The sequence below is a fragment of the Mercenaria mercenaria genome, chromosome 9 (genome assembly GCF_021730395.1).
Source record: "Mercenaria mercenaria strain notata chromosome 9, MADL_Memer_1, whole genome shotgun sequence".
NCBI lineage: Eukaryota > Metazoa > Mollusca > Bivalvia > Venerida > Veneridae > Mercenaria > Mercenaria mercenaria.
Window position 1 is genome coordinate 12,534,990 of NC_069369.1, and position 25,833 is coordinate 12,560,822.

The following is a 25,833-nucleotide window of genomic DNA, read 5'->3' on the forward strand; positions in this document are numbered from 1 at the left end:
GCATCTACAGCATGTAAATTATACCCTGCACTTGTCTGAAAAAGAAGAGGTAAGTCTTGAGCTATAAACTGCATCTACAGCATGTAAATTATACCCTGTACTTGTCTGAAAAAGAAGAGGTAAGTCTTGAGCTATAAACTGCACCAACAGCATGTAAATTATACCCTGTACTTGTCTGAAAAAGAAGAGGTAAGTCTTGAGCTATAAACTGCACCAACAGCATGTAAATTATACCCTGTACTTGTCTGAAAAAGAAGAGGTAAGTCTTGAGCTATAAACTGCACCAACAGCATGTAAATTATACCCTGTACCTGTCTGAAAAAGAAGAGGTAAGTCTTGAGCTATAAACTGCATCTACAGCATGTAAATTATACTCTGTACCTGTCTGAAAAAGAAGAGGTAAGTCTTGAGCTATAAACTGTACCAACAGGATGTAAATTATACTCTGTACCTGTCTGAAAAAGAAGAGGTAAGTCTTGAGCTATAAACTGTACCAACAGCATGTAAATTATACTTTGTACCTGTCTGAAAAAGAAGAGGTAAGTCTTGAGCTATAAACTGTACCAACAGCATGTAGATTATACTCTGTACCTGTCTGAAAAAGAAGAGGTAAGTCTTGAGCTATAAACTGTACCAACAGCATGTAAATTATACCCTGTACTTGTCTGAAAAAGAAGAAGTAAGTCTTGAGCTATAAACTGTACCAACAGCATGTAAAAATATACCCTGTACTTGTCTGAAAAAGAAGAGGTAAGTCTTGAGCTATAAACTGTACCAACAGCATGTGAATTATACCCTGTACTTGTCTGAAAAAGAAGAGGTAAGTCTTGAGCTATAAACTGTACCAACAGCATGTAAATTATACTCTGTACCTGTCTGAAAAAGAAGAGGTAAATCTTGAGCTACAAACTGCACCAACTGCATGTAAATTATACCCTGTACTTGTCTGAAAAAGAAGAGGTAAGTCTTGAGCTATAAACTGTACCAACTGCATGTAAATTATACCCTGTACCTGTCTGAAAAGGAAGAGGTAAATCTTGAGCTATAAACTGCATCTACAGCATGTAAATTATACCCTGTACTTGTCTGAAAAAGAAGAGGTAAGTCTTGAGCTATAAACTGCACCAACTGCATGTAAATTATACCCTGTACCTGTCTGAAAAGGAAGAGGTAGGTCTTGAGCAATAAACTGTACCAACAGCAGGAAAATCACATCCAGTAGCTGTTGCCATAGGCTTACAAGGCAGTCTGAAAGACAGCTAAATCCCCCGCCACTGCTATGGATAGTGAAAGGGTAAACCTTTGATTTTAGCTGTGACCTTGACCTTGAACTGACATGGCTGACTCATGAATTCTGCACAAAGTCTGAGGTGATCATTTGACCCAAGTTTGATGAAAATCCTTCAAGGGGTTAAGGAGATACAGAGTGGACACCAAATGGAAGGCTCAAACCTTCGACCCTTAGTTGTGACCTTGACCTTGAGCTGGCATGGTTGACTAATAATTTCTGCACATCGTTCTGATGAGGTAATCATTTGACCCAAGTTTTATAAAATTCCTTCAAGGGGTTTAGGAGATATAGAGCGGACACGAAATGGAAGGCTCAACCTTTGACCTTCAGTTGTGACCTTGACCTTGAGCCGACATGGCTGACTCATAAGTTCTGCACATCGCCTTGATGAGGTGATCGTTTGACCCAAGTTTGATGAAAATCCTTCAAGGGGTTTAGGAAATATAGAGCAGACACAAAATGGAAGGCTCAAACCTTTGACCCTAAGTTGTGACTTTGGCCTTGAGCTGGCATGACTGACTCATGGGTTCTGCACAACGTCTTGATGAGGTGATCATTTGACCCAAGTTTTATAAAATTCCTTCAAGGGGTTTAGGAGATATAGAGCGGACACAAAATGGCAGGCTCAAACTTTTGACCTTGAGTTGTGACCTTGACCTTGAACCAACAAGGCTGACTCATGGGTTCTGCACATCGTCTTGATGAGGTGATCATTTGACCCAAGTTTTATAAAATTCCTTCCAGGGGTTTAGGATATATAGAGCGGACACAAAATGGCAGGCTAAAACCTTTGACCTTGAGTTGTGACCTTGACCTTGAACCGACAAGGCTGACTCATGGGTTCTGCACATCGTCTTGATGAGGTGATCATTTGACCCAAGTTTCATGAAAATCCTTCAAGGGGTTTAAGAGATATGGACCGGACACGATTTTGTTACGGACGGAAGGAAGGACGGACGGACGGAAGGACGGACGCAGACCATTCCTATAATCCCTCCGCCACGGCGGGGGATTAATAATTATGACAAAGAAGTATAAAAAACAGTAAAACTGGAAAACAAGAGCACCGCCTACAGGTGTCATCACTCGTCTGCAAGTGCTGGAAAATATGTAAGAAAAGAATTATAGTACAGACTTTCTAAGTATAAAAAGGTTCATAATTCTGACAAAATGCAGGTTAGAGTTATGTTTCTTGGTCTAGATAGTCATCTAATGATGATAAACAAGCGTGCAAAGTTTCAAAGCTGTAGCTGTTATAATTTTTTAGAAAAGGTGGACAAAAAATTTAACCAACGCCAACACTGACGGTCAAGTGACGACAATACCTTGTAGGTTTTTTTAGAAAATCAGACGAGCTAAAAATCTATGGATTTTACACTTCTCTTAAAAAATGAAACCCATGCCATGTTTAGTAACTGTATAAAAGCCTATGCACATCAAAGATAAATAACAGGAAATATATAATCACAACTGAATTGCTTAACATTTTAAAACCAGGGAATGCTTTTAGTAAAAGCATGTCTCTCCATACCGCTTCAGTTAAATAAGAAAGGTATTTTTTCATGCAACAATCAGCCATATCATAAAGACATTTTGTAATACAATGTTTTGTTGTTTTTTTAAATAGAAAGGCATATGACCAACATTTTTTAAGAAATTGTATGCAACAATAACAAACAAGAGGGCCATTATGGCCCTATATCGCTCACCTGAGTTTAGTTGCTTGCTTGAACAAATTTCTTTGCTAAAGCTTCAAAAACAAAAAACTAGGTGAGTAGGTCATGGTAAAGATTATTCAAAACAAGAGCTGTCTCCATAGGATGACACATGCCCCCGATGGCACTTTGAATGAATAGTTATGGCCGATGTTAGAGTTTAGGACCTTTGACTTACGGAGCTGGGTCTTGCGCGCAACACGTCGTCTTACTGTGTCACACATTCATGCATAGTTATTTTAAAATCCATGCATGAATGACAAAGATATGGACCGAACATGCCCATCAATGCACTATCATGAAAAATGACCTTTAACGTCTAAGTGTGACCTTGACCTTTGAGCTACGGACCTGGGTCTTGCGTGTGACACGTCGTCTTACTGTGGTACACATTCATGCCAAGTTATTTGAAAATCCATCCATCGATGACAAAGATATGGGCCGGACACACCCATCAATGCACTATCCTTTAACGTCTAAGTGTGACCTTGACCTTTGAGCTACGGACCTGGGTCTTGCGCGCGACACGTTGTCTTACTGTGGTACACATTTATGCCAAGTTATTTGAAAATCCATCCATTGATGACCAAGATATGGACCGGACACGCCCATCAATGCACTATCCTTTAACGTCTAAGTGTGACCTTGACCTTTGAGCTACGGACCTAAGTCTTGCACGCAACACGTCGTCTTACTGTGGTACACATTCATGCCAAGTTATTTGAAAATCCATCCATCCATGACAAAGATATGGACCGGACACGCCCATCAATGCATTATCCTTTAACGTCTAAGTGTGACCTTGACCTTTGAGCTACGGACCTGGGTCTCGCGCGCGACACGTCGTCTTACTGTGGTACACATTCATGCCAAGTTATTTGAAAATATATCCATCGATGACAAAGATATGGACCGGACACGCCCATCAATGCACTATCCTTTAACGTCTAAGTGTGACCTTGACCTTTGAGCTACGGACCTGGGTCTTGCGCGACACATCGTCTTACTGTGGTACACATTCATGCCAAGTTATTTAAAAATCCATCCATCGATGACAAAGATATGGACCAGACACGAAAATTGCGGACAGACCGACAGACTGACAGACGGTTCAAAAACTATATGCCTCCCTTCGGGGGCATAAAAAGTACTGAAATCTCTTAAAATATTATACAGGTGGTCCAAATCTCTTTGCTGTAACTTCAAAAACAAGAAAGTAGCTCAGTAGGTCAGGGTAAAGAATATATTAAAGACGAGTATTGAAATCTGTATCAAAAGTTATACATTTGGTCCAAATATCTATGCTGTACCTTCAAAAACATGACCCAATTTCGAACTTGGCCTAGGAATCATCAAGATAAACATTCTGACCAAGTTTCATGAAGATAGGGTCATAAATGTGGTCTCAAGAGTGTTAACAAGCTTTTCCTTTGATTTGAGTGGTGACCTAGTTTTTGACCCCACATGACCCAGTTTCGAACGTGGCCTAGGAATCATCAAGATGAATATTCTGACCAAGTTCCATGAAGATAGGGTCATAAATGTGGCCTCAATAGTATCAACAAGCTTTTCCTTTGATTCGACTGGATGACCTAGTTTTTGACCCCACATGACCCAGTTTTAAAGTTGGCCTAGAGATCATCAAGATAAACATTCTGTGCAAGTTTGTATCAAATCAAAGCATAAATGAAACCTCTATATGGCTGAAAGGGCCAAAATAGAAAATTTTGCCCCTTTTAAGGCCAGTAACTCTAGAACCCAAGATGGAATCTAGCCGGTTTTCGAAAGGAACCAAGATCTTATTGTGACTTAAGTTGTGTGTAAGTGTGCTTAAAATCAAATATAAAATGTCACTTCTATCGTGTTCACAAGGTAAAAATTAACAAATTTTGGCTCTTTCAGGGGTCAATTAGGGGCTGTAACTCCAGAAACTATGATTGGATCCAACGAATTTATCATGGAATCCAAGATCTATTGTTGTTAAAGATATCTTGCAAGTTTGTATCAAATCAAACCATAAATGAAGTCTCTATATGGCTGCAAAAGCCAAAATAGCAAGTTTTTGCCCTTTAAGGGGCCATAACACAGGAACCCATAATGGGATCTGGCCAGTTTTCAACAGGAACCGAGATATTATGCCAATACAAGTTGTGTGCAAGTTTGATTAAAATTGATTGTAAACTGTGGTCTCTATCATGTTCACAAGCCAAAATAGCAAATTTTGGCCCTTTAAGGGGCCATAAAACTGGAACCCATTATGGGATCTGGCCAGTTTTCGAAAGGAAACAAGATATTATGCCAATACAAGTTTTGTGCAAGTTTGATTAAAATCAATTGCAAACTGTGGTCTCTATCGTGTCCACAAGAAATTGTGGACGGACGCCGCCAACGGACGACGGACATACGGCGATCACAAAAGCTCACCTTGTCACTACGTGACAGGTGAGCTAATAAATTTTTTTAAACAAGAGCTGGTTTTAAAACACATATGCTTCAAATGAGGAGACTTGTTTACAAAGTATTCAGTATACTGTCACCTTGACTTTGACAACTCATTCTTTTTTGTTTTCCATTATTCAAATTCTTTTAATTTTTTCATAAAATACTGACTCAAAACATAACTAGATTACTTATACAAATTTTAAGTTTCATTCATCTTATATATTTTCCTACAAATTTATTGTTTTCTCATTGATATTTGGCTTCCCCATATGCAGCAGTAATTCTAAAACTTTGTTATTATATTACCTCCCTTACTTTGTTATTATATTACCTCCCTTTAATGATGCAATATATCACACTACTATGGCTGTTTATAGGATAGAATGCCTACAAAACAACTAACTACTCTAAATTGAGTTTTGATAATTGAAAACAGTTGTTAACAAGAGGGTCATGATGACCCTATATCGCTCACCTGTTAAACTTGGCCTTGGAATCATCAATATAAACATTCTGATCAAGTTTCTTAAAGATATGGGTCATAAACATGGCCTCTAGAGTGATAACAAGCTTTTCCTTTGATTTGAGCGAGTGACCTAGTTTTTAACCCAACATGACCTAGTTTCAAACTTGGCCTAGGAATCATCAAGATAAGTTTCATGAAGATAAAGTAGTAAATGTGGCATCAAGAGTGTTTACAAGCTTTCTTTTGATTTGAGTGGTGACCTAGTTTTTGACCCCACATCACCCAGTTGCGAACTGGGCCTATGAATCATCAAGATAAACATTCTGACCAAGATTCATGAAGATAGGATAATAAATGTGGCATCTAGAGTGTTAACAAGCTTTTCCTTTGATCTGAGCATGTGACCTAGTTTTTCACCCCACATGACAGTTTCGAACTTGGCCTAGGAGTCATCAAGATAAACATTCGGACTAAGTTTCATGAAGTTAGAGTCATAAATGTGGCCTCTAGTGTGTTAATAAGCTTTTCCTTTGATTTGACCTGGTGACTTAGTTTTTCACCCCATATGACCCAGTTGCAAACTTGGCCTAGAGATGATCAAAATAAACATTCTGTGCAAGTTTGTATCAAATCAAAGCATAAATGAAACCTCTATACGGCTGAAAGGGCCAAAATAGAAAATTTTGCCCCTTTCAGGGTCAGTAACTCTAGAACCCATGATGGAATCTAGCCGGTTTTCGAAAGGAACCGAGATCTTATTGTGACTTAAGTTGTGTGTATGTGTGGTTAAAGTCAAATGTAAAATGTCACTTCTATCATGTTCACAAGGTAAAAATTAAATTTTGGTTCTTTCAGGGGTCAATTAGGGGTCGTAACTCTGGAACCTATGATTGGATCTGATGGATTCATCATGGGAGCCAAGATCTATTGTTGTTAAAGATATCTTGCAAGTTTGAAACAAATCAAGCCATAAATGAAGTCTCTATATAGCTGCAAAAGCCAAAATAGCAAATTTTGGCCCTTTAAGGGGCCATAACTCTGGAACCCATGATGGGATCTGGCCAGTTTTTGAAGGGAACCGAGATATTATGCCAATACAAGTTGTGTGAATGTTTGATTAAAATCAATTGCAAAAGGTGGTCTCTATCATGTTCACAAGCCAAAATAGCAAATTTTGGCCCTTTAAGGAGCCATAACTCTGGAACCCTTGAAGGGATCTGGCCAGTTTTCAAAAGGAACAGAGATATTATGCCAATACAAGCTGTGTGCAAGTTTGATTAAAATCAATTTCAAAATGTGGTCACTATCGTGTTCACAAGAAATTGTGAACGGACGACGGACAAAAGGCGATCACAAAAGCTCACCCTGTCATTACTGTACTGAGCATCCTGACAAAGTTTGGTTGAAATCCAACCAGCAGTGCTAGAAGGCAAACTGACTGACAGAGAAGACAATATCAATGTATCTCCGAGCATATAGAGAGTCATTATGAGAACCCATGACTTATAAACATTTAGTGTCCAAACCTGCAAGAGTAAATTTTTAATTTTTATAATTATTCCATTAAAAGGATGCATCTAAAACTAATTGTGCTTAAACTGTAGCTTCTTCAACCTGAGTTTGTTTTTTTCCATTACTTTTTTTTAAATGAATGAAAAATAATTTTATGATGCACTATTCTAAAACCCATTCAAGTTTTCTGCACACTGATTATTATGACAACTGCTTACCCAGATATGACCATTAAACCAGCACTAGTTGCCTCGGCAACAGGGTAGGTAACTTCAACCGCTAACTCCATACATATAGGATATATAGCAAAGCCAAACCCTCCAAACAGTGCTGAACACAGAGCCACCAATATCTGCTGGTTATGTAATCGTGCAACCTAGAATAACAAGAGGACCATGATGGTCCTGAATCGCTCACCTGTTCCCACATGAACTGAGTATGACGTCTTTTTTTCTATTATTTGACATAGTGACCTAGTTTTTGAGCTCATGTGACCTAGTTCTAAACTTTATCTAGATATCATCAAGATAAAAATTCTGACCAATTTTCATGAAGATCCATTGAAAATTATGGCCTCTAGAGAGGTCACAAGGTTTTTCTATTATTTGACATAATGACCTAGTTTTTGAAGGCATGTGACCCAGTTTTGTATTTGACCTAGATATCATCAAGGTGAACATTCTCACCAATTTTCATGAAGATCTCATGAAAAATATGGCCTCCAGAGAGGTCACAAGGTTTTTCTATTTTTAGACCTACTGACCTAGTTTTTGATCGCATGTGACCCAGTTTCGAATCTGACCTAGATATCATCAAGGTGAACATTCTCACCATTTTTCATGAAGATCCATTGAAAAATATGGCCTCTAGTGAGGTCAAAATGTTTTTCTATGTTTAGACCTAGTAACCTAGTTTTTGACCACAGTTGACCCGTTTCAAACCTGATCTAGATATCATCAAGATGAACATTCAGACCAACTTTCATACAGATCCCATGAAAAATATGGCCTCTAGAGAAGTCACAAGGTTTTTATATTATTTGACCTAATGACCTAGTTTTTGACCGCATGTGACCCAGTTTCAAACTTGACCTAGATATCATCAAGATGAACATTCTGACCAATTATCATGCAGATCCCATGAAAAATATGGCCTCTACAGAGGTCACAAGGTTTTTCTATTATTTGACCTACTGACCTAGTTTTTGACTGCACATGACCCAGTTTTGAACTTGACCTAGATATCATCAAGATGAACACTCTGACCAATTTTCATGCAGATCTCCTGAAAAATATGACCTCTAGAGAGGTCACAAGGTTTTTCTATTATTTGACCTAATGACCTAGTTTTGGACCACACATAAACCAGTTTCGAACTTGACCTAGATATCATCAAGATGAACATTCTGACCAATTTTCATGCAGATCCCCTGAAAAATATGACCTCTAGAGAGGTCACAAGGTTTTTCTATTATTTGACCTAATGACCTAGTTTTGGAACGCACGTGACCCAGTTTCAAACTTGACCTAGATATCATCAAGGTGAACATTTTGACCAATTTTCATGAAGATCCATTGAAAAATATGGTCTCTAGGAAGGTCACAAGGATTTTCTATTTTTAGACCTACTGACCTAGTTTTTGACCGGACGTGACCCAGTTTCGAATCTGACCTAGATATCATCAAGGTGAACATTCTCACCACTTTTCATGAAGGTCCATTGAAAAATATGGCCTCTAGTGAGGTCAAAAGGTCTTTCTATGTTTAGACCTAGTGACCTAGTTTTTGATCGAAGTTGACCTGGTTTCAAACTTGACCTAGATATCCTCAAGATGAACATTCAGACCAATTTTCATACAGATCCCATGAAAAATATGGCCTCTAGCGAGGTCACAAGGTTTTTCTATTATTTGACCTACTGACCTAGTTTTTGACCGCATTTGACCCAGTTTCAAACCTGACCTAGATATCATCAAGATGAACATTCTGACCAATTTTCATGTAGATCCCATGAAATATATGGCCTCTACAGAGGTCACAAGGTTTTTCTATTATTTGACCTACTGACCTAGTTTTTGACCGCACATGACCCACTTTTGAACTTGACCTAGATATCATGAAGATGAACATTCTGACCAATTTTCATGCAGATCCCCTGAGAAATATGACCTCTAGAGAGGTCACAAAGTTTTTCTATTATTTGACCTAATGACCTAGTTTTGGACCGCACGTGACCCAGTTTCATATTTGACCTAGATATCATCAAGGTGAACATCCTGACCAATTTTCATGAAGATCCATTGAAAAATATGGCCTCTAGGGAGGTCACAAGGATTTTCTATTTTTAGACCTACTGACCTAGTTTTGGACCGCACATAAACCAGTTTCGAACTTGACCTAGATATCATCAAGATGAACATTCTGACCAATTTTCATGCAGATGCCATGAAAAATATGGCCTCTACAGAGATCACAAGGTTTTTCTATTATTTGACCTACTGACCTACTTTTGGACCGGATGTGACCCAGTTTCGAACTTGACCTAGATATCATCAAGATGAACATTCTGACCAATTTTCATGCAGATCCCATGAAAAATATGACCTCTAGAGAGGTCACAAGGATTTTCTATTATTTGACCTACTGGCCTAGTTTTTGAACGCAGTTGACTTAGTTTCGAACTTGACCTAGATATCATCAAAATGAACATTCTGACCAATTTTCATGCAGATCCCATGAAAAATACGGCCTCTACAGAGGTCACAAGGTTTTTCTATTATTTGACCTACTGACCTAGTTTTGGACCAGACGTGACCCAGTTTCGAAACTGACCTAGATATCATCAAGATGAACATTCTGACCAATTTTCATGCAGATCCCATGAAAAATATGACCTCTAGAGAGGTCACAAGGATTTTCTATTATTTGACCTACTGACCTAGTTTTTGACCGCATGTGACCCAGTTTCGAACTTGACCTAGATATCATCAAGATGAACATTCTCACCAACTTTCATAAAGATCCCACGAAAAATGTGACCTCTAGAGTGGTCACAAGCAAAAGTTTACGCACGCACGGACAACAGACGCTGCGCGATCACAAAAGCTCACTTTGTCACTATGTGACAGGTGAGCTAAAAACAGTAACTATTATAGCAAATAACAGAGCTCAATGTCAGGTAATGTATTCAGATATATACAATCCACATAATGCAGATCTCAATATCAGGTAATGTATTTAAATATATAAATCCACATAATGCAGAGCTCAGTCAGGTAATGTATTCAGATATTTATATTCATTCAAATCCACATAATGAAGACCTAATATCAGGTAATGTTTTCATATATATATTTTATATATAAATCCACATAATACAGGACTCGATATCAGATAATGTATTCAGATATATAAATCCACATAATACAGAGCTCAATATCAGGTAATGTATTCAGATATATATATATATATTCAAATCCACATAATGAAGAGCTCAATATCAGGTAATGTATTCATATAAACAAATCCAAATAATGCAGTCATTTGTTCATTGATGATGTAATTACTCTTACAAGCTCATGTTTATGAACAGATTTGACCCATGATAATGCTGATCAGTAGCTACACATAGCTAATGTTTGTTTATTGTTGTATCAACTCATTTAAAATACTGTACTGTACTGTACTGTACTAACAATCAGAAACTTCCATGTGATAATATTTTTAATATGCTACATCATCATTATTCACTAAATCAAGTAGCTGACACTAAAACATGGCTTACCGATCTGCAGGGGAACGCCAGAAATATATAAATGAATGGAAATTTCCACAGGGCAGTGTATTTCTAATTATTCATCTATTAAAGTAATATCATTCATAAACAGTAAAATGTATTTTTTACCAATACACTGAGCATAATGTAGCTGCCAGTACTGATTGAAATCATATTATATTAAAAACACAAGTGAGTACCTGTGAAAATGCTACTGCAAAAAGACAACTGAAACACCAGCAAACTTTCACTAACTCCTCAAAACGTTTTGTCCTGTCTACATATATCCCAGCAAACACTGCTCCCACTGCACCTGTACCTATCATCAAGGCTCCACACAGACCTGCAAACGTCTGAATTGACAATGTGAACATGAGAACATTATTCATAGAATAAATGAATTTATTGACAAGCATATTTCATAAACACATTTGATTATTTGAACTTGTTTTTTACTTTCATGCATTTTAATGTTTAAGCTAACATTTCAGGCTTGAGTGTATACATAATTTCAAAACACTCTTTATGCTAAATTTTGTATCACATTATTCATGCACATTCATCATTGTGTATGTATTAAAGAGTACACCCAAATACTGAGCTGCAGCAGGAACATCACATACACCTATAGTTCTGGTGGTACAGTAAAAAGAGGGGCAAGATGGCCCTAGGTTGCTCACCTGAGTAACACACCATAACAGTGCAAACATGTTTGACCTAGTGACCCAGTTTTTAATACCACATGACCCAGTTTTAAACTCGTCCGAGTTTTCAAGGAGATAAACATTATGACCAAGTTTTGTATAGATTGGAGCAAAAATGTGGCCTCTGGAGTGTAAACAAGATTTTTCGTCACACCAACAGAATTATAGGTCATATGGCGACTTTCCAGCTTTGATGGTGGAGGAAGACCCCAGGTGCCCCTCCGTGCATTATTTCATCATGAGTGGGCACATGGGTAGAACCACAGACCTTCCCTAAGCCAGCTGGATAGCTTCCTCACATGAAGAATTCAATACCCCAAGTGAGACTCGAACCCACATCGATGACGGGCAAGTGATTTGAAGTCAGCGATCTTAACCACTCAGCCACAGAGGCCCCAACAAGTGGCCTCTAGGGTGTAAACAAGCTTTTCCATTGACCTGACCTAGTGCCCTAGTTTCTGATCCCACGAGACCAAGATTCGAAATCATCCAAGACAAAAAACATTCTGACCAAGTTTTATGAAGACTGAATCAAAAATGTGGCCCCTATAGTGTAAACTAAGCTTTTCCTTTGATTTGACCTGGTGATGTGGTTTGGGACACCACGTGATCCAGATAAGAACTCATCCGAGATTCATGGAGACAAACATTCTGACCAAGTTTCATGCACATCAGATGAAAAGTGCAGCCCCTATTGCACACATCAAGTTTTTCTTTAATTTGACAGGGTGACCCTAGTTTTTGACTCCAGATGACCTATATTTAAACGTGACCTAGATTTGATCAAGACAAACAATCTGTTGGGATTCCACAAATATCCAGTGAAAAATAAAGCCCCTATTGCATATTCAAGGTTTTTCTTTGATTTGACCAGGTGACTTTGACCCCAGATGACCCATATTCGAACTTGACCTTAATTTCATCAAGAAGATCATTCTGACCAAATTTCACAAATATCCAGCAAAAAATGCAGCCCTAATTGCACACACACAGTTTTTCTTTTATTTGACTGGGTGACCTAGTTTTTGACCCTAGATGACCCATATTGATCTTGACCTAGATTTAATCAAAACAAACATTCTAATCAAATTCCACGAACATTCAGTGAAAAATGCAGCCCCTATTGCATATACAAGGTTATTCTTTGATGCGACCAGGTGACTTTATTTTTAATTCCAGATGACCCATATTCAATCTTGTCCTAGATTTCATCAAGACAAACATTCTGCTCAAATTTCATGAAGATCTAGTGCAAAATACAGCCTCTATTGCATACATGACCTAGTTTTTGACCCCACATGACCCAGATTCTAATTTCACCTAGAGGTCATCCAGACAGACATTCTGACCAATTCTCATGAGTTTCAAACTTAAAATGTGGTCTCTAGAGTGTTAACAAGATTTTCTTTGGCCTAAAGATCATCAAGGATCACAAATGTGGCCTCTAGAGTGTCAACAAGCTTTTCCTTTGATGTGACCAGGTGACCTAGTTTCTGACCCCACATGACCCAGGTTCAAACTTGACCTAGGTCATCAAGACAAACATTCTGACAAATTCTCATGAGTTTCAAACTTAAATTGTTGACTCTAGAGTGTTAACAAGATTTTCCTTTGATCTATCCTACTGACCTAGTTTTTGACCCCACATAACCCAGTTTCAAATCTGACCTAGAGATAATCAAGACAAACATTCTGACCAAGTTTCATAAAGATTGGGTCAAAACTGTGGTCACTAGAGTGTTGACAAGGCAAATGTTGATGCACAATGACTGGTCACAATAGCTCACCTTGAGCACTTCATGTTCAAAATTAGACAAGACACTTAGGAGTAAATGTGCATGTCTTCTTGCTGTAGATGAAGTTAACAAAGTTTTATTAGAATTGGTGAGAAACTGTAGGATTTGAATACATAATCTACAGATGTAGCTGTAATATTTCAAAGTCCAACAAGAGTGCCAGACTGTCACAAAATATGCCCATCATCGAACTTGGCCTAATTCAAGGGGCATAATCCAAGAGTGCCTGAGTCGATTTGGGTGGTTATCGTACTTGGCCGAGATATTATGCCCACAAACATAGTCAACAAGTTTGGTGAAGATCGGATGAAAACTGTTCAACTAAGAGTGCTGACAAGGCTAAATTCACAATTTTTTTAGTAATTCAAGGGCCATAATCCAAGATGCCTGGGGCGATTTGGCTGGTTATCGAATTTGGCCATGACATTATGCCCACAAACATTGTCAGCAAGTGTGGTGAAGATCGGATGAAAACTGTTTGACAAGGCTAAATTCGCAGTTTTTCAAGTAATTCAAGAGCCATAATCTAAGAATGCCTGGGGCAACTTGGCTGGTTATGGAACCTGGCAGAGATATTTTGCCCATAAATATTGTCAGCAGGTTTGTGAAGTTTGGATAAAAACTGTTGGACTTAGGGACAAGGCTAAAATTCGCAGTTTTTCCAGAAATGCAAGGACCATAATCCAAGAGTGCCTAGGGCAATCTGGCTTGTTTATATCATGCCCACAAACATTGTCAGCAAGTGTGGTGAAGATCAGATGAAAACTGTTCGACTTAGAGAGCAGACAAGGCTAAATTCCCTGTTTTTCGAGTAATTCAAGGGCCATAATCCAAGAGTGCCTCAGACGATTTGGCTGGTTATCAAACTTGGCCAAGATATTATGCCCACAAACATTGTCACGGGTGTTCACATAATACGCCCTGCTCTTTCAGAGACAGGCCTATAAAAAAGGGTCATATCTCTAGAAAATATAATCAGACATAAAAGTGTTAAAATATACACATGTAAATTTTATGTTGGTGATGTATAACAAGTTTCATCTCAGATGAATGAAAACTGTCAGTGGAATTGAGTGCACAATGTTATAAATGTAGTTGCAACAATTCAAAAGTTTGAAAAAGGGCTGTATCTCTAGAAAAAATAATTGAAGATGAAAGTCCTGACAATATGCCCTTGTCTGTTTCAAGATGACAATGATGTAAGTGTGACAGACTGACTGACAGATGACCGTTCAAACATTAATGCCTCCCGTGTCTTGGAAGATTGGGGCATAAAAAGCAAATTCAGCATTGATCACATAAGCTACATCTTGTAGCGAAAAAAAATTGGAGACTAATTTGCAGTTTCTACATCTTTTGAATCATTGTGAAAAAATTCTAGATCTGAAATCTGACTTTCTGCAGTTTTGTGAATTTGAAAAGTGACCAATGATAAGAGCAAACATACATCGGTATATCCTCTAGGACACAGCATCTGATCTAGGAACGAGGAGTAGGCTGTAAACAGGGCAAGCCCACAACCAAACACAAAGTTCAGAAACCAGTAACGCTTGTTCTTCACAATCTGAAATTGTTATATAACACAAAATATAAGCTTTTATTACACAGTTTCCAGTGAACTAATGAAATATAAAGGTGGAGTATTTCTGATAATTTGATGGTAAAAATACAAAATATAATTCATTATTTTGCACTGGTACTGAACTACAAAATGTGTAAAATTTATCTAAAGCCATTATAAAGGCATGAATTAAAAAAAATATTGACTTTATTTGCGAGATTAAAATAACTTCACCCTTGGACATCAGACCTTACATTTTTACTTGTAGCTAAGCCATGTATGAAAATATTGTATCTATTGTTGACTCTGTGAAAAATATTTCAGTCATTCAATGAACTATGAACACAGGAAATGTGAGACATCACATCAAAAAAATCTTCCTGCTGATGTAAGTTTAACTGGAAAACTGTGAAATCATAACATAGAAAAAATTTTTAACAGTACAATGTCAATTATGTCAAACATATATTCATCATAAAACCAAGAATTAATTTTTGGTTAATTTATTTCATGAGAATTAGTCCTAGCAAAAACTTTTATTTTAAGTAATTTTATGGGATAAAATATTTGATATCCCAGTACCTGTTTCAGTCCTTGGAAGAAAGGTTCTGACTTCTCCTCTGCACTGGAAGTGGGTGGGGTAGGTGGAACCGAGCTACATATACCAAACGTTGCCATAAACATCACCAGTAATGATGGTGCTGTGATAATCCACAGCTGAAACATGATCATTGAGGAATGAGATATAAGAGCTATTAAAATATTAAACAGAAATGCTAATGAATTTTGTTTTTTGAAAATGAACATTCAGTTATAAAGATATATCTTTCAATTTCCCCTCAAAGCATTGTGGAAAATAACATAACAGGTGTACATTACGAAAAAGGTGGTAATGCAAAATATATAAGGAAAATATAAACTTATATTCATCACCCCACCCCCACCCCCAGTATATATATGTAACTGGTAAAAGAATTACTGTCCTAGTATGCTTTAACTCCAGGAAGTATATTATTACACTTCTACTGTACATTCAACATGTAGATCTATGCATACTGGAGTAAATATTATAAAACTGTCATCATAACTGTCATCATTCACTACAGACAGAGTGAAACGTTTAATAACAATAACATACAAATGTATTTTGAAGCTACTGTGAAAAAGTCTTCATATATTTTGAATAGAACTCCGAATACACTTGAGTGTGTTTGTTGTTGTTGTTTGGCTTTTAGTCACACTGGTTCAATTCATGTTATGTGGAAACTTTCCTAAGCTTGTGGAGGAAATCCCCTGTGCCCATCCTGGCATTATTTCAGGAATGGACAAGCACTAGCTAGAACCACTGAGCTGGATGGCTTTCTCACATAACAACCCATTTGGATTTATACATCACAATTAATTTAGAAGTAAAGTAAAATAGGTAACTCTATACTTACTAGCAAAGGAATATCTTTTTGACCTTGAACAACATTTGGTGCAAGCAAGTTAGCTACCAAAATACCAAGTGGATTTGCTGAAATTTGAAAAAAACAACTTTTTATACAAATATTCTGCTTTAATGTGAAACTGTTAAAATTTGTGAGTCTAAAATTGTGTGGTTTTGGTCCAGTACAGCTTCACTAATTCTACATGTTTTAACAGAGAAAATACTACGCACATGTCACTGACTAGTTTTGACTTTACATTTTTCAGCGGATTACTGAAATATAACAATAGATTATATCAGAAACTTTCATTGTTTCCAACTGTGAGATTTCCATTTTATAATAATCACTGTTACGGAATTACACTTGAATAAATATGAGTACAAGATTATTCTTTCCAAAATTTACATCAATTAAGACATATAAGTGTAACAGACTGAAAATACTTCAGCCCTGACTTAGAATCGAACCCGGGACCTCTCAACCTAAGGCGGACACTCTACCATGTTGCTATAAAAGCTAGCTCAATAGCAAGGAAGTATAAGTGCGCCCTTATACTCTACCCTACTACATACATCCCCTCCATTTTAGAATTTGTCCTCGAATTCCAGGAGTTTGAACCTCTGTGGGACGTTCTAAGGTGTCCATTTATATCTACTCATGAATTACTTATGTTGGGCGCCCAAATGTAACAGACTTAAAATACTTCAGGCCTGACCGGGAATCGAACCCGGGACCTTTCTCACCTAAGGCGGACACTCTACCACGTTGCTATAAAAGATAGCTCGATAGCAAGGAAGTATAAGTGCGCCCTTATACTCTACCCTACTACATAAGTATATAATAACAACATAACACTTCGCACTCCATCTTACTAAGATATTAAAGAAATCTAAAATTCTCAAAGGATTACTTAACCTTTTTCCATATTAACATACTGATGTCTTAATTTTGCTTGTGACATTACCCAACCTTGAGTGCATAAAACTGGTATAATTTAGTAAAAACCATTGAAATGACATGATATAAAGGAAAATTTGTTTGTTTCAAATGTAAGATCAAAATAACTTTAATTGGTGAACATCAAATTTCAATTTTTTACTTGTGGCTGCTCCACCCATGAAAACATTACGACAGGTGTTTACTCAGTGAATTCTGATCTTATATTGGAACAAACAAAATTAATGTCCTTTATTATTATTTATGTTTTATTTACCATTTTTAACTAATAAGGACCTTCTTAGTTTACAAAAAAAAACCCATAAATTCTTTGTCTATTTAGTCATATAAATGTTATATGCAAAGACATCAACACTTACCCATTGAAGCAAGCATATTGGCTGTAGCTCTCTGATCACCAGCAAACCAAATAGCAGCTAATTTTGTTGGAGCAAACATAATAAATGGTTGGGCACATGCAGCTAAAACCTGACCTGAAATGTTTATAGACACTCTAGGTTGCTGTGCCTTTTTGGATTTTATTTTATTTAACAAAAATAAATAATCTGAAATAGTGTAGCAACATCACTTCTGTTAATTTCATTTAAATTTCCTTGTTTTGTTTTTGCACTAGTTCACTAATATACATTTACAGTGACTTAGTACATTTTGTATTCACATAAGACACAGTAACTACCATTTACCAATTTTTGCATTCATTTCCATCTCAGGTTTGACACTATTCTGACAGCAGAAATGTCACTACAGAAAATTCTGAAAGTTTACAGGTAACTATGGAAGATCTATAGTAAGAATGTGTGTGTGTTCAGGTTAAACTTCCTTTTTTTTTTTTTCAACAATTTTTCAGTCATATTATAAACTATCATCAAGGGTGTCTGCTTGTGGTAGTGAGCACAATGTCCAATGTATCATTATACCCTCCAGGGTCACATTACCCTGACAAGTGCTAGAACTATCCTCTTACTGCTTATCTCCAAGCGAGGAAGCTACTAGTACCATTTTCCGTTTTTCCGTGTCTTTAGTATGATGCAGCTGGGGGAGAGAACCCATGACTTCCTGCACTGAAAACAGGTGCTTTCCCACTCAGCTACCGATGTGGTCTATTGTTAGTAAGAATGGATACACTGTTACAGGTAAGTTCAGTAACTAGAAGTCTAACATTATGATATCCTGATTAGAAGCTGAACAAAATTTTATGATTCAAACCACAAAAATGAGTCAAAATTTTTTTAACTGTAGCCAAAAAATGATATAAGTTTACACTTAAACAAATGACTTTGGATGAAGTTGTTTAAATGTCTGCCCCACAGACAAACTAACCTGTAAGGCACCATGTAAATTTAGTGTCCTCAGGCACAAAATCAAATGTACTGACATTTCTCAGAAAGCTGCCCACACCATTTAACCAGCCTGCCAGAATCAACTGAAATGTTTATAATTTACTTCATAATTACATAATGGAATGGGTTACAACACATTTTAATATATCATTTATTGTATAACACATTTGGCAAGGCTTACAGCAAAATACTATTTTATGAAAGTGAGTTATCAATCTATCATAAAAGTAAATGGAAACACATTTTTCAGTTATGGCCTCATGGTAAGAGTCACTGATTGCAAATCACTATTTAATGAACAGAAACCAAACAGTCTAAAGCCCACAAACAGACTGACAATGAGCAAAACAACATATCACCTCTTCTTCAAAGAGGGGAGAGGTGGGGATAAATAGTAGAATAGAACCAGAATAGATACTGATTATTCACCAGTGACATGCATGCCGAAATCACATCAGTATCTTTATCAATGGCAAAAGAATAGTGAAAAAAATGTACATGTACATAGGCTATAACTCCTCCAAACATTTTTGACCATGACCACACTGTGATTGCCAAACCACTTCTTCTCTTGAAACTCATAAAGATTACAAGAGGAAAGTTTAACCAAGTGTTTATATGTGTTTTCAGTAACAACACCTGAGAACCCCTAGTGAAGCACGCAATTCTTCATCTAATTTCAAGTATCTGTCTTTCTATATTATGAAAGAATAAAATAGAGCTAAATTACGAATTTCATGAAGCCACTTAACTTTTCAGGGTATATTTCCCTTTTTTCTCTTCTATATACTGGTTTATATAAATTAGGCACAGCTCTACAAATCACTCATAAAATATAAAGATAATTAACCTAGTTAAAGGGTAAACAAACTTACACTGAGCCGGAGACCAAGCGTATCTAAGACCCATGAAGCTATGAATCCAAATGGAACACTAGCTATAGCAAATACCAGGACAAGGATATTCAATTCAAATGGAGTTATCTTGTAATATGGAACAGTTGTGTCAGCTATAGGTGAGAATGTTATCCATATCTGAAATAGAGAAAATAGGCATTTGAATGACATACAGTGAAAGTTTGAGGTCGCAAAGGATTAGGAATGAGCAAAATGTTTGTGTTGTCGAGGAATTCAAGTGATCCAAACACAGAAAATCTGAGGGCAATAGCTAAGAACTACATGAAATTGCTCCAGTGAGCTTGTGTGCTTAAGCCGCTGATGGTCTGATGGTCATGCGAGCCTGGGTGTTTGAGCCACTGATGGTCATGCGAGCCTGTGTGGTTGAGCCACTGATGGTCATGCGAGCCTGGGTGTTTGGGCCACTGATGGTCATGCGAGCCTGTGTGCTTGATCCATGTCTCATCCATGTTACCTTACAAATGATGATACATTTCTGTGTTAAGATATTGTTCTTGAAATGTTTATGTCATGTGCAATATAAAAGGCAGTTGATGGAAGGTTTTATGAAGAAGACTGGCAGATACAAAGAAAATAATCACAAATAAAGCGGACATTTTGGTTTTAATACCTCATTTTGCTGTTTATTGATACTTTGGTATTATAGTCCATCCCTCACAGCTAGCACTAAATATTGAGTTTTTACTGTGATATCAGATATAGCTATATCAAAAAGAAAATCAAACATGTTTAATTTTCCACCATTATTTCATTAATATAACATTTGAAGCTGTGTGTTTTGTTTTTTTTTAAGTTCAGTCCTAGCAAAGTTGTTTAAGCACACATTTTTGATATGCTCAGCTGTGCATAACAATGTATTACTGAAATACTGCCAATTATTAACTTTTTAATAGTAAAATTACTTTATTCAACTTCAATCCAAATTCCAGACACTTACTACAGACAGGACTAAGTCATGGCATGACAGTCATGATCACTGCCATCCAGTTTAAGCTATATATGTTCTAAATATGCTGAGACTTGTAGACTCACCAGGTATTGAAAGCAAGAGCTTTCTGCCTCATAAGTAGCGCCTTATTTCATTTTAATATACTATATATATATATATACAGGTCTAGTATATAGCCCAACTGATGCATGATGCACCAATTGGTGTATTCGGTGATGCATCTTTCGGTGTATCAATCTTTTAAGTGAAATTTTGGGGATATGTAACAGGAGAACCTATAGACTAGCTCCTAGACTATGATATATCTTTTTTAGACACGATTTCCTTGCATTTATATACCATATAACCAATTATATCAAGACGTCATTTGTGCCAATTTTACCAAGTAGCTGTATTGTAGCATTGCTTGAAATAATTCTGAAAGTCACTGAAATTTTAAAACGTTTCATTGTCTTGCAAACTGTAGACAATAAGACATTCCTATCATTTATAAAACAGAGTCACTGTATCAACGTGTTGGAAGCTTATAACATATTTAATGAGTTTTACTCTTCAAGCATCAATCATCGTCAAAAAATATTGAACCAATGAACCATTCATAAAAGGGGTAAAAACAAGAAAGACTGCTATGAAATACAAATTAAATGCTCATTTCTTTTTTATAAAATGTAATTGCATATGTATTCTACAGATAACTTACACTTAAAATATTTTTACTTGTCAATGACGTATTATTTCAAGAAATCCATTTAATGTGAAAGCAATTTCTTTACCGCATTTTTTTCTTAACTGATTGAGTTGCCATATATATACTGTTTTTTTATACAATCAAATTATCGTAAAAGATAATACAAAGAATGGTTAAATATTCAGCCTTATCAAAACTCAAGAAGCACTTAAAAAGCTGATATATCTCCGCTACTCATAACACAGTCACATAAGCCTACTTTAGTCCGAATACTAAGAGACGTGTTTGGTTTGATTTTAAGAATTCGTTTGCTACTTTGTCTAAGTCCACATTGTCTGTGTGTTCTTTGTGTACATTGAGAATGATCATCAGGTGATTGAGACGCTCCTGGGACATGTTAGCTCTCAGGTATGTCCTCAGACGATGCAGAGCTGAAAAAGAACGCTCACTGGATGTGTTTGTAGCTGGCATCACCAGTATCAACCGAAGCACAGTAACAACCTCATTGAATAACTGCCTTGAACTGGAACTTGACATATCCTTGAATATATTCACAATGTCATCAAGTGTTTTGACAACGATTTCGTTGTTCATTGTAACGTATGCAAACAAGTTTCCAGTTGCGTAGCAAGTGAAGTTTTTTCCACATCAGATCCATACAAGTCGATTAAGTTTTCCATCTCCACTTTGTAACTTTGATCGCTGACACATTTCATAATTGTATCTTGCAGAGTACAGTACTTGCGGTATCCGGGTTGATCGAATCTGTCATTAATCGTGCTGATAGCAAGATCAATCACTTCGTAGTATATTTGACGGTACATTTGTTTCACTGACATCGGTGCAGCGCTTCCAGTCTCATACCGTTTTGGAATTTTTCATCTCCCTGGCAGAGATGGCTAGTCCACATGGACTTTTTCTAGATAGGCGTTGACTCCCCCAATTAACTTACTGACTTTTGACACTTGGTGATTCCGCTAATCGACAATACATGTGTCCCTGGTAACGCTCAAAATAATTGAAACATGTCTTGCTGTTAGGCCATACCAAATTGATTAATAGTTCTTCAGAAAATTTTCAAAAAAAATAGGAGCGAGCGAGCGAAATTTTAATTTTATTTTTTTTTTCTCAATTTTGATTTTTTCAGAGGCGGGTAGATTTTACATGGAGCGAGCGGGCTTTTTTTTATTTTTTTTCCCAGCTTGGGCCCTTGAGGAGGCGGTTATGATTATACATAAAGTTAACATTTCTTTAGAAATAACACAGAAATCAAACATTTACAGTGTGGGTAACACAGTATATAGTTTTTTTATATGTTTTAAAGACTACATGAATGATTTTGCAAAAAGAAAATCTTGCCAAAGCTCACTGAATCACTTTGGTTTTTTTATTTTGTAATTACAATTACTAAGGGATGAGCGTCTTATTTTTAATTTTGATTTTTCAACATTAATATGAAGGCGTGCCTATTTAACGGCACAGGGTGAGGAATATTTAAGACAATACAGGCACATGTGTGGAATAACGTTACTTCTGAAACAGTTAGATGGCTTTGACACATGAACAAATTTGTGCCCCTAGTGGAACTCCAACCCATAAAGGTGAGGGGAAGTAATAAACCACTTGACGAGTGAGACCAAACGGAGTTGGGCATACAGATGCTTCGACATTGCTCGAATCCCTTTGGAATAATTTCTTAACAGATCAGGCTAGCTTAAGTTTTTGTGGTAGAGATTCATTTCATGCAAAAATGATAACAGACGGACAGAATGATCCCAATATGGCCACCCTTAAAAATGTTGTTTGTTGTGCTTTGACTGAACTAGAAATTTAAAGTTGGGAGGTCTGGTTTTTTTTCAGTTTCTTCCGTTCAATCAATTTACAGCCAATTAATATATCCTGGCGTCATGTGTACAAACAGGCAAAATTGGGGTTACAAAAGGACAGATTTTGTTAGAAATTATTTTCATATCAACAATACTTATTTGAAAGGCTAAACAATTTTTAAATGTTTTGATAGAATATAGATCTGCTGTACTAAAGAAGTTATGTTCAAAAAGATTTGGGCCGAGACAATGTGATAGGCCGGTCAGGATCTGTGAACAAATATTTTTTTAAGATAGTAGTTGGCCTCAGCTTTGGGCTCTAGATCTAACATGCTGAACTAAATGGTTTGAAAACTTTATATCTGAACAATATTTCAAAATATTTTTAACTGCATCCCCGTGCACGTCTTACAAGTCGGGCTTTGTTCTTTTCACTGTATTGAACAAAAGTAGAATGTGCCTACTTCATAACATACCGGCACATCGAAGGCCATGTGTGGCACTAGCACAGACACTCCAGATTTAAAACAAATGATGAACAACACCATAAGTCCTGACTTTTGTTTGACTGAAGTGTTTGGGTCATCAGCTACATGTATTACGGATGCATGAAATCCGATCAATATCACTTTGACGCATTAAAACAGCGATAAAACCTGTTTTGCCGTTATTATTCCGGACCGCGTAATCGGAAAAAAAAAATTTTCGGAGATTTTTATGTACGTGCGGGCGGGTGATTTTTATTTTTTTTTTCTCGGGAATGAAATTATTGATGCGGTAGTTCCAACGAACGACATATCAATTTGGTATGGCCTTACTGGCCGAATTAATGAGGCGGCGACCACCGGTCACCCCAGTTGCAATGCCTATGAATTGGTGCATCACAAAATAAATGTTTTGAAAATTTCTGACCTTAGTCCCTTGATATTTTAATTTACTTTGGATCACAAGAACAGAATTATATGTCCTGCCATAGAAAATGAAGAAATATTTATGTTGGAAGCATGGAAATTTCCAAAAAGAAAAACATCCTTGCATGATAATTTGATAAAATTTTAAGTGTTCTGCCTCATTTTCTGGTACAAATCGTTACCATTAACATTTGCAAGTGGCAAAATGTGGTTATACAATTCCGAGTCCAAAGATATTTACCAGAAAAATTCTTCTTCAGATGCTGATACACCATTCGGTGCACCATTAAATACACCAGTTGGTGCATCATATACAAACTGGCACATTATGCACCAACTGGGCTGTATATTAGACCAAAGAGCTATAAAAATAAATAGATCGGCAACTTGAAAGGCATACAGAGCAAATCTCGCCGACATCCCGTGACTACTGAATGAGATCTCGTTTACCGGAAGTGACGCGTTCTCCACACGCCATTTTGTATGCGAAAGCAATAATTCATCGGTAAATTAATTAACACCGTATGACCACGCTTCTTTTGATGGTAAGAAACGTGTACTTTGTGTCTTAAGACTATTTCACATTAAACTAATGTTGTTTTAGAAGCTAACATGTATTTTAAATGTAGTTTTACAGGTACAAATTGTAACTCCATGCTCGAAGTTGTTTGTTTTTACTAAGTTAACGCCGATTCACGCTCTGACACGAGATCACGCGAGATTACAGCCTGTTGCCATTCTGTGTATTTTATATCTTTGATTAGACCTGGCCTGTAATAGGAGAGATCGCCCTGACGTCACGCATCAACACCTGTTTATCTGGTGGTGGGCAAAACAAATATTTTTACATCGTTTGTGTATGGATCGGAATTATTAATTTTTAATAACTTTTTTGTTCATTTATGGATTTTAAAAATTCAAAAAGTTTTGAAATGCTTCCAATTTTCATATTTTTATATTCAAATAACTTTTGAAAATAAATAACCGTTTTGAATGACATACAATTTTAATAGCTGCGTAGCGATGCTCAAAACTTTTAGAAAAAACACTGTAAGTTAAGCGTTCATAATTAATTAATTTTATTTTGAAATGATAATTAAAAGTTATCAATAAATTGTTTGTTTTATATCCTTTCCATTGATCAAAAAAATATTGATATCGTTTGTGTTTTAAGAAAGTTTAAGCCGTTAGAAAAACATCACTGTTTACGAAAAAACATTGACGCTTGGTGTCTGCCCACCTGATCTTTGTCTTATCAGTTCTAAAAATAGAATACACAACGGATTTGTTTACAAACACGATCTCTCCTATAAGACCAGCTAGCTTAGCAGCTATGTTTGATAGACGATTAGAAACAATAGCAAATAATTTACCATTCCGTTTGTTAAATTTAAAAGAAACACAACAACCAAGATAAACCATCTTCTTCCATACACCCGAAACTCTAAATCTGACCGATCATCTAATTTATTAACACTTGAATTGGAGCCCAATAATTTCGACTTTTCATCCGTGGAGGCTGCCATTTTTCAGTCATGTGACTTTCATGTATAA

The 25,833-nt window shown here is 36.6% G+C and overlaps 1 protein-coding gene across 3 annotated transcripts in view; it reads right to left on the reverse strand.

Moving 5' to 3' along the window:
• Nucleotides 1–25,833, reverse strand: part of LOC123546482 (solute carrier family 49 member A3-like) — a 32,724-nt gene extending 6,891 nt beyond the window's left edge. Inside the window, exons 1-10 of one of the 3 annotated variants that reach the window (XM_053550819.1) lie at nt 25,653–25,833; nt 19,864–20,022; nt 18,969–19,071; nt 18,008–18,121; nt 16,701–16,777; nt 15,844–15,978; nt 15,148–15,264; nt 11,401–11,553; nt 7,645–7,802; nt 21–315 (exon numbers count right to left, since the gene is read on the reverse strand). In XM_053550819.1, the coding sequence (XP_053406794.1) occupies nt 159–315; nt 7,645–7,802; nt 11,401–11,553; nt 15,148–15,264; nt 15,844–15,978; nt 16,701–16,777; nt 18,008–18,121; nt 18,969–19,071; nt 19,864–20,022; nt 25,653–25,805 (1,326 nt within the window). In that variant the 5' untranslated portion in view covers nt 25,806–25,833 and the 3' untranslated portion in view covers nt 21–158. Of the gene's footprint in view, nt 1–20; nt 316–1,011; nt 1,087–7,644; nt 7,803–11,400; nt 11,554–15,147; nt 15,265–15,843; nt 15,979–16,700; nt 16,778–18,007; nt 18,122–18,968; nt 19,072–19,863; nt 20,023–25,652 lie in introns of those variants that run through there. The other 2 variants (XM_053550820.1, XM_045332781.2) reach the window with 2 other exon arrangements.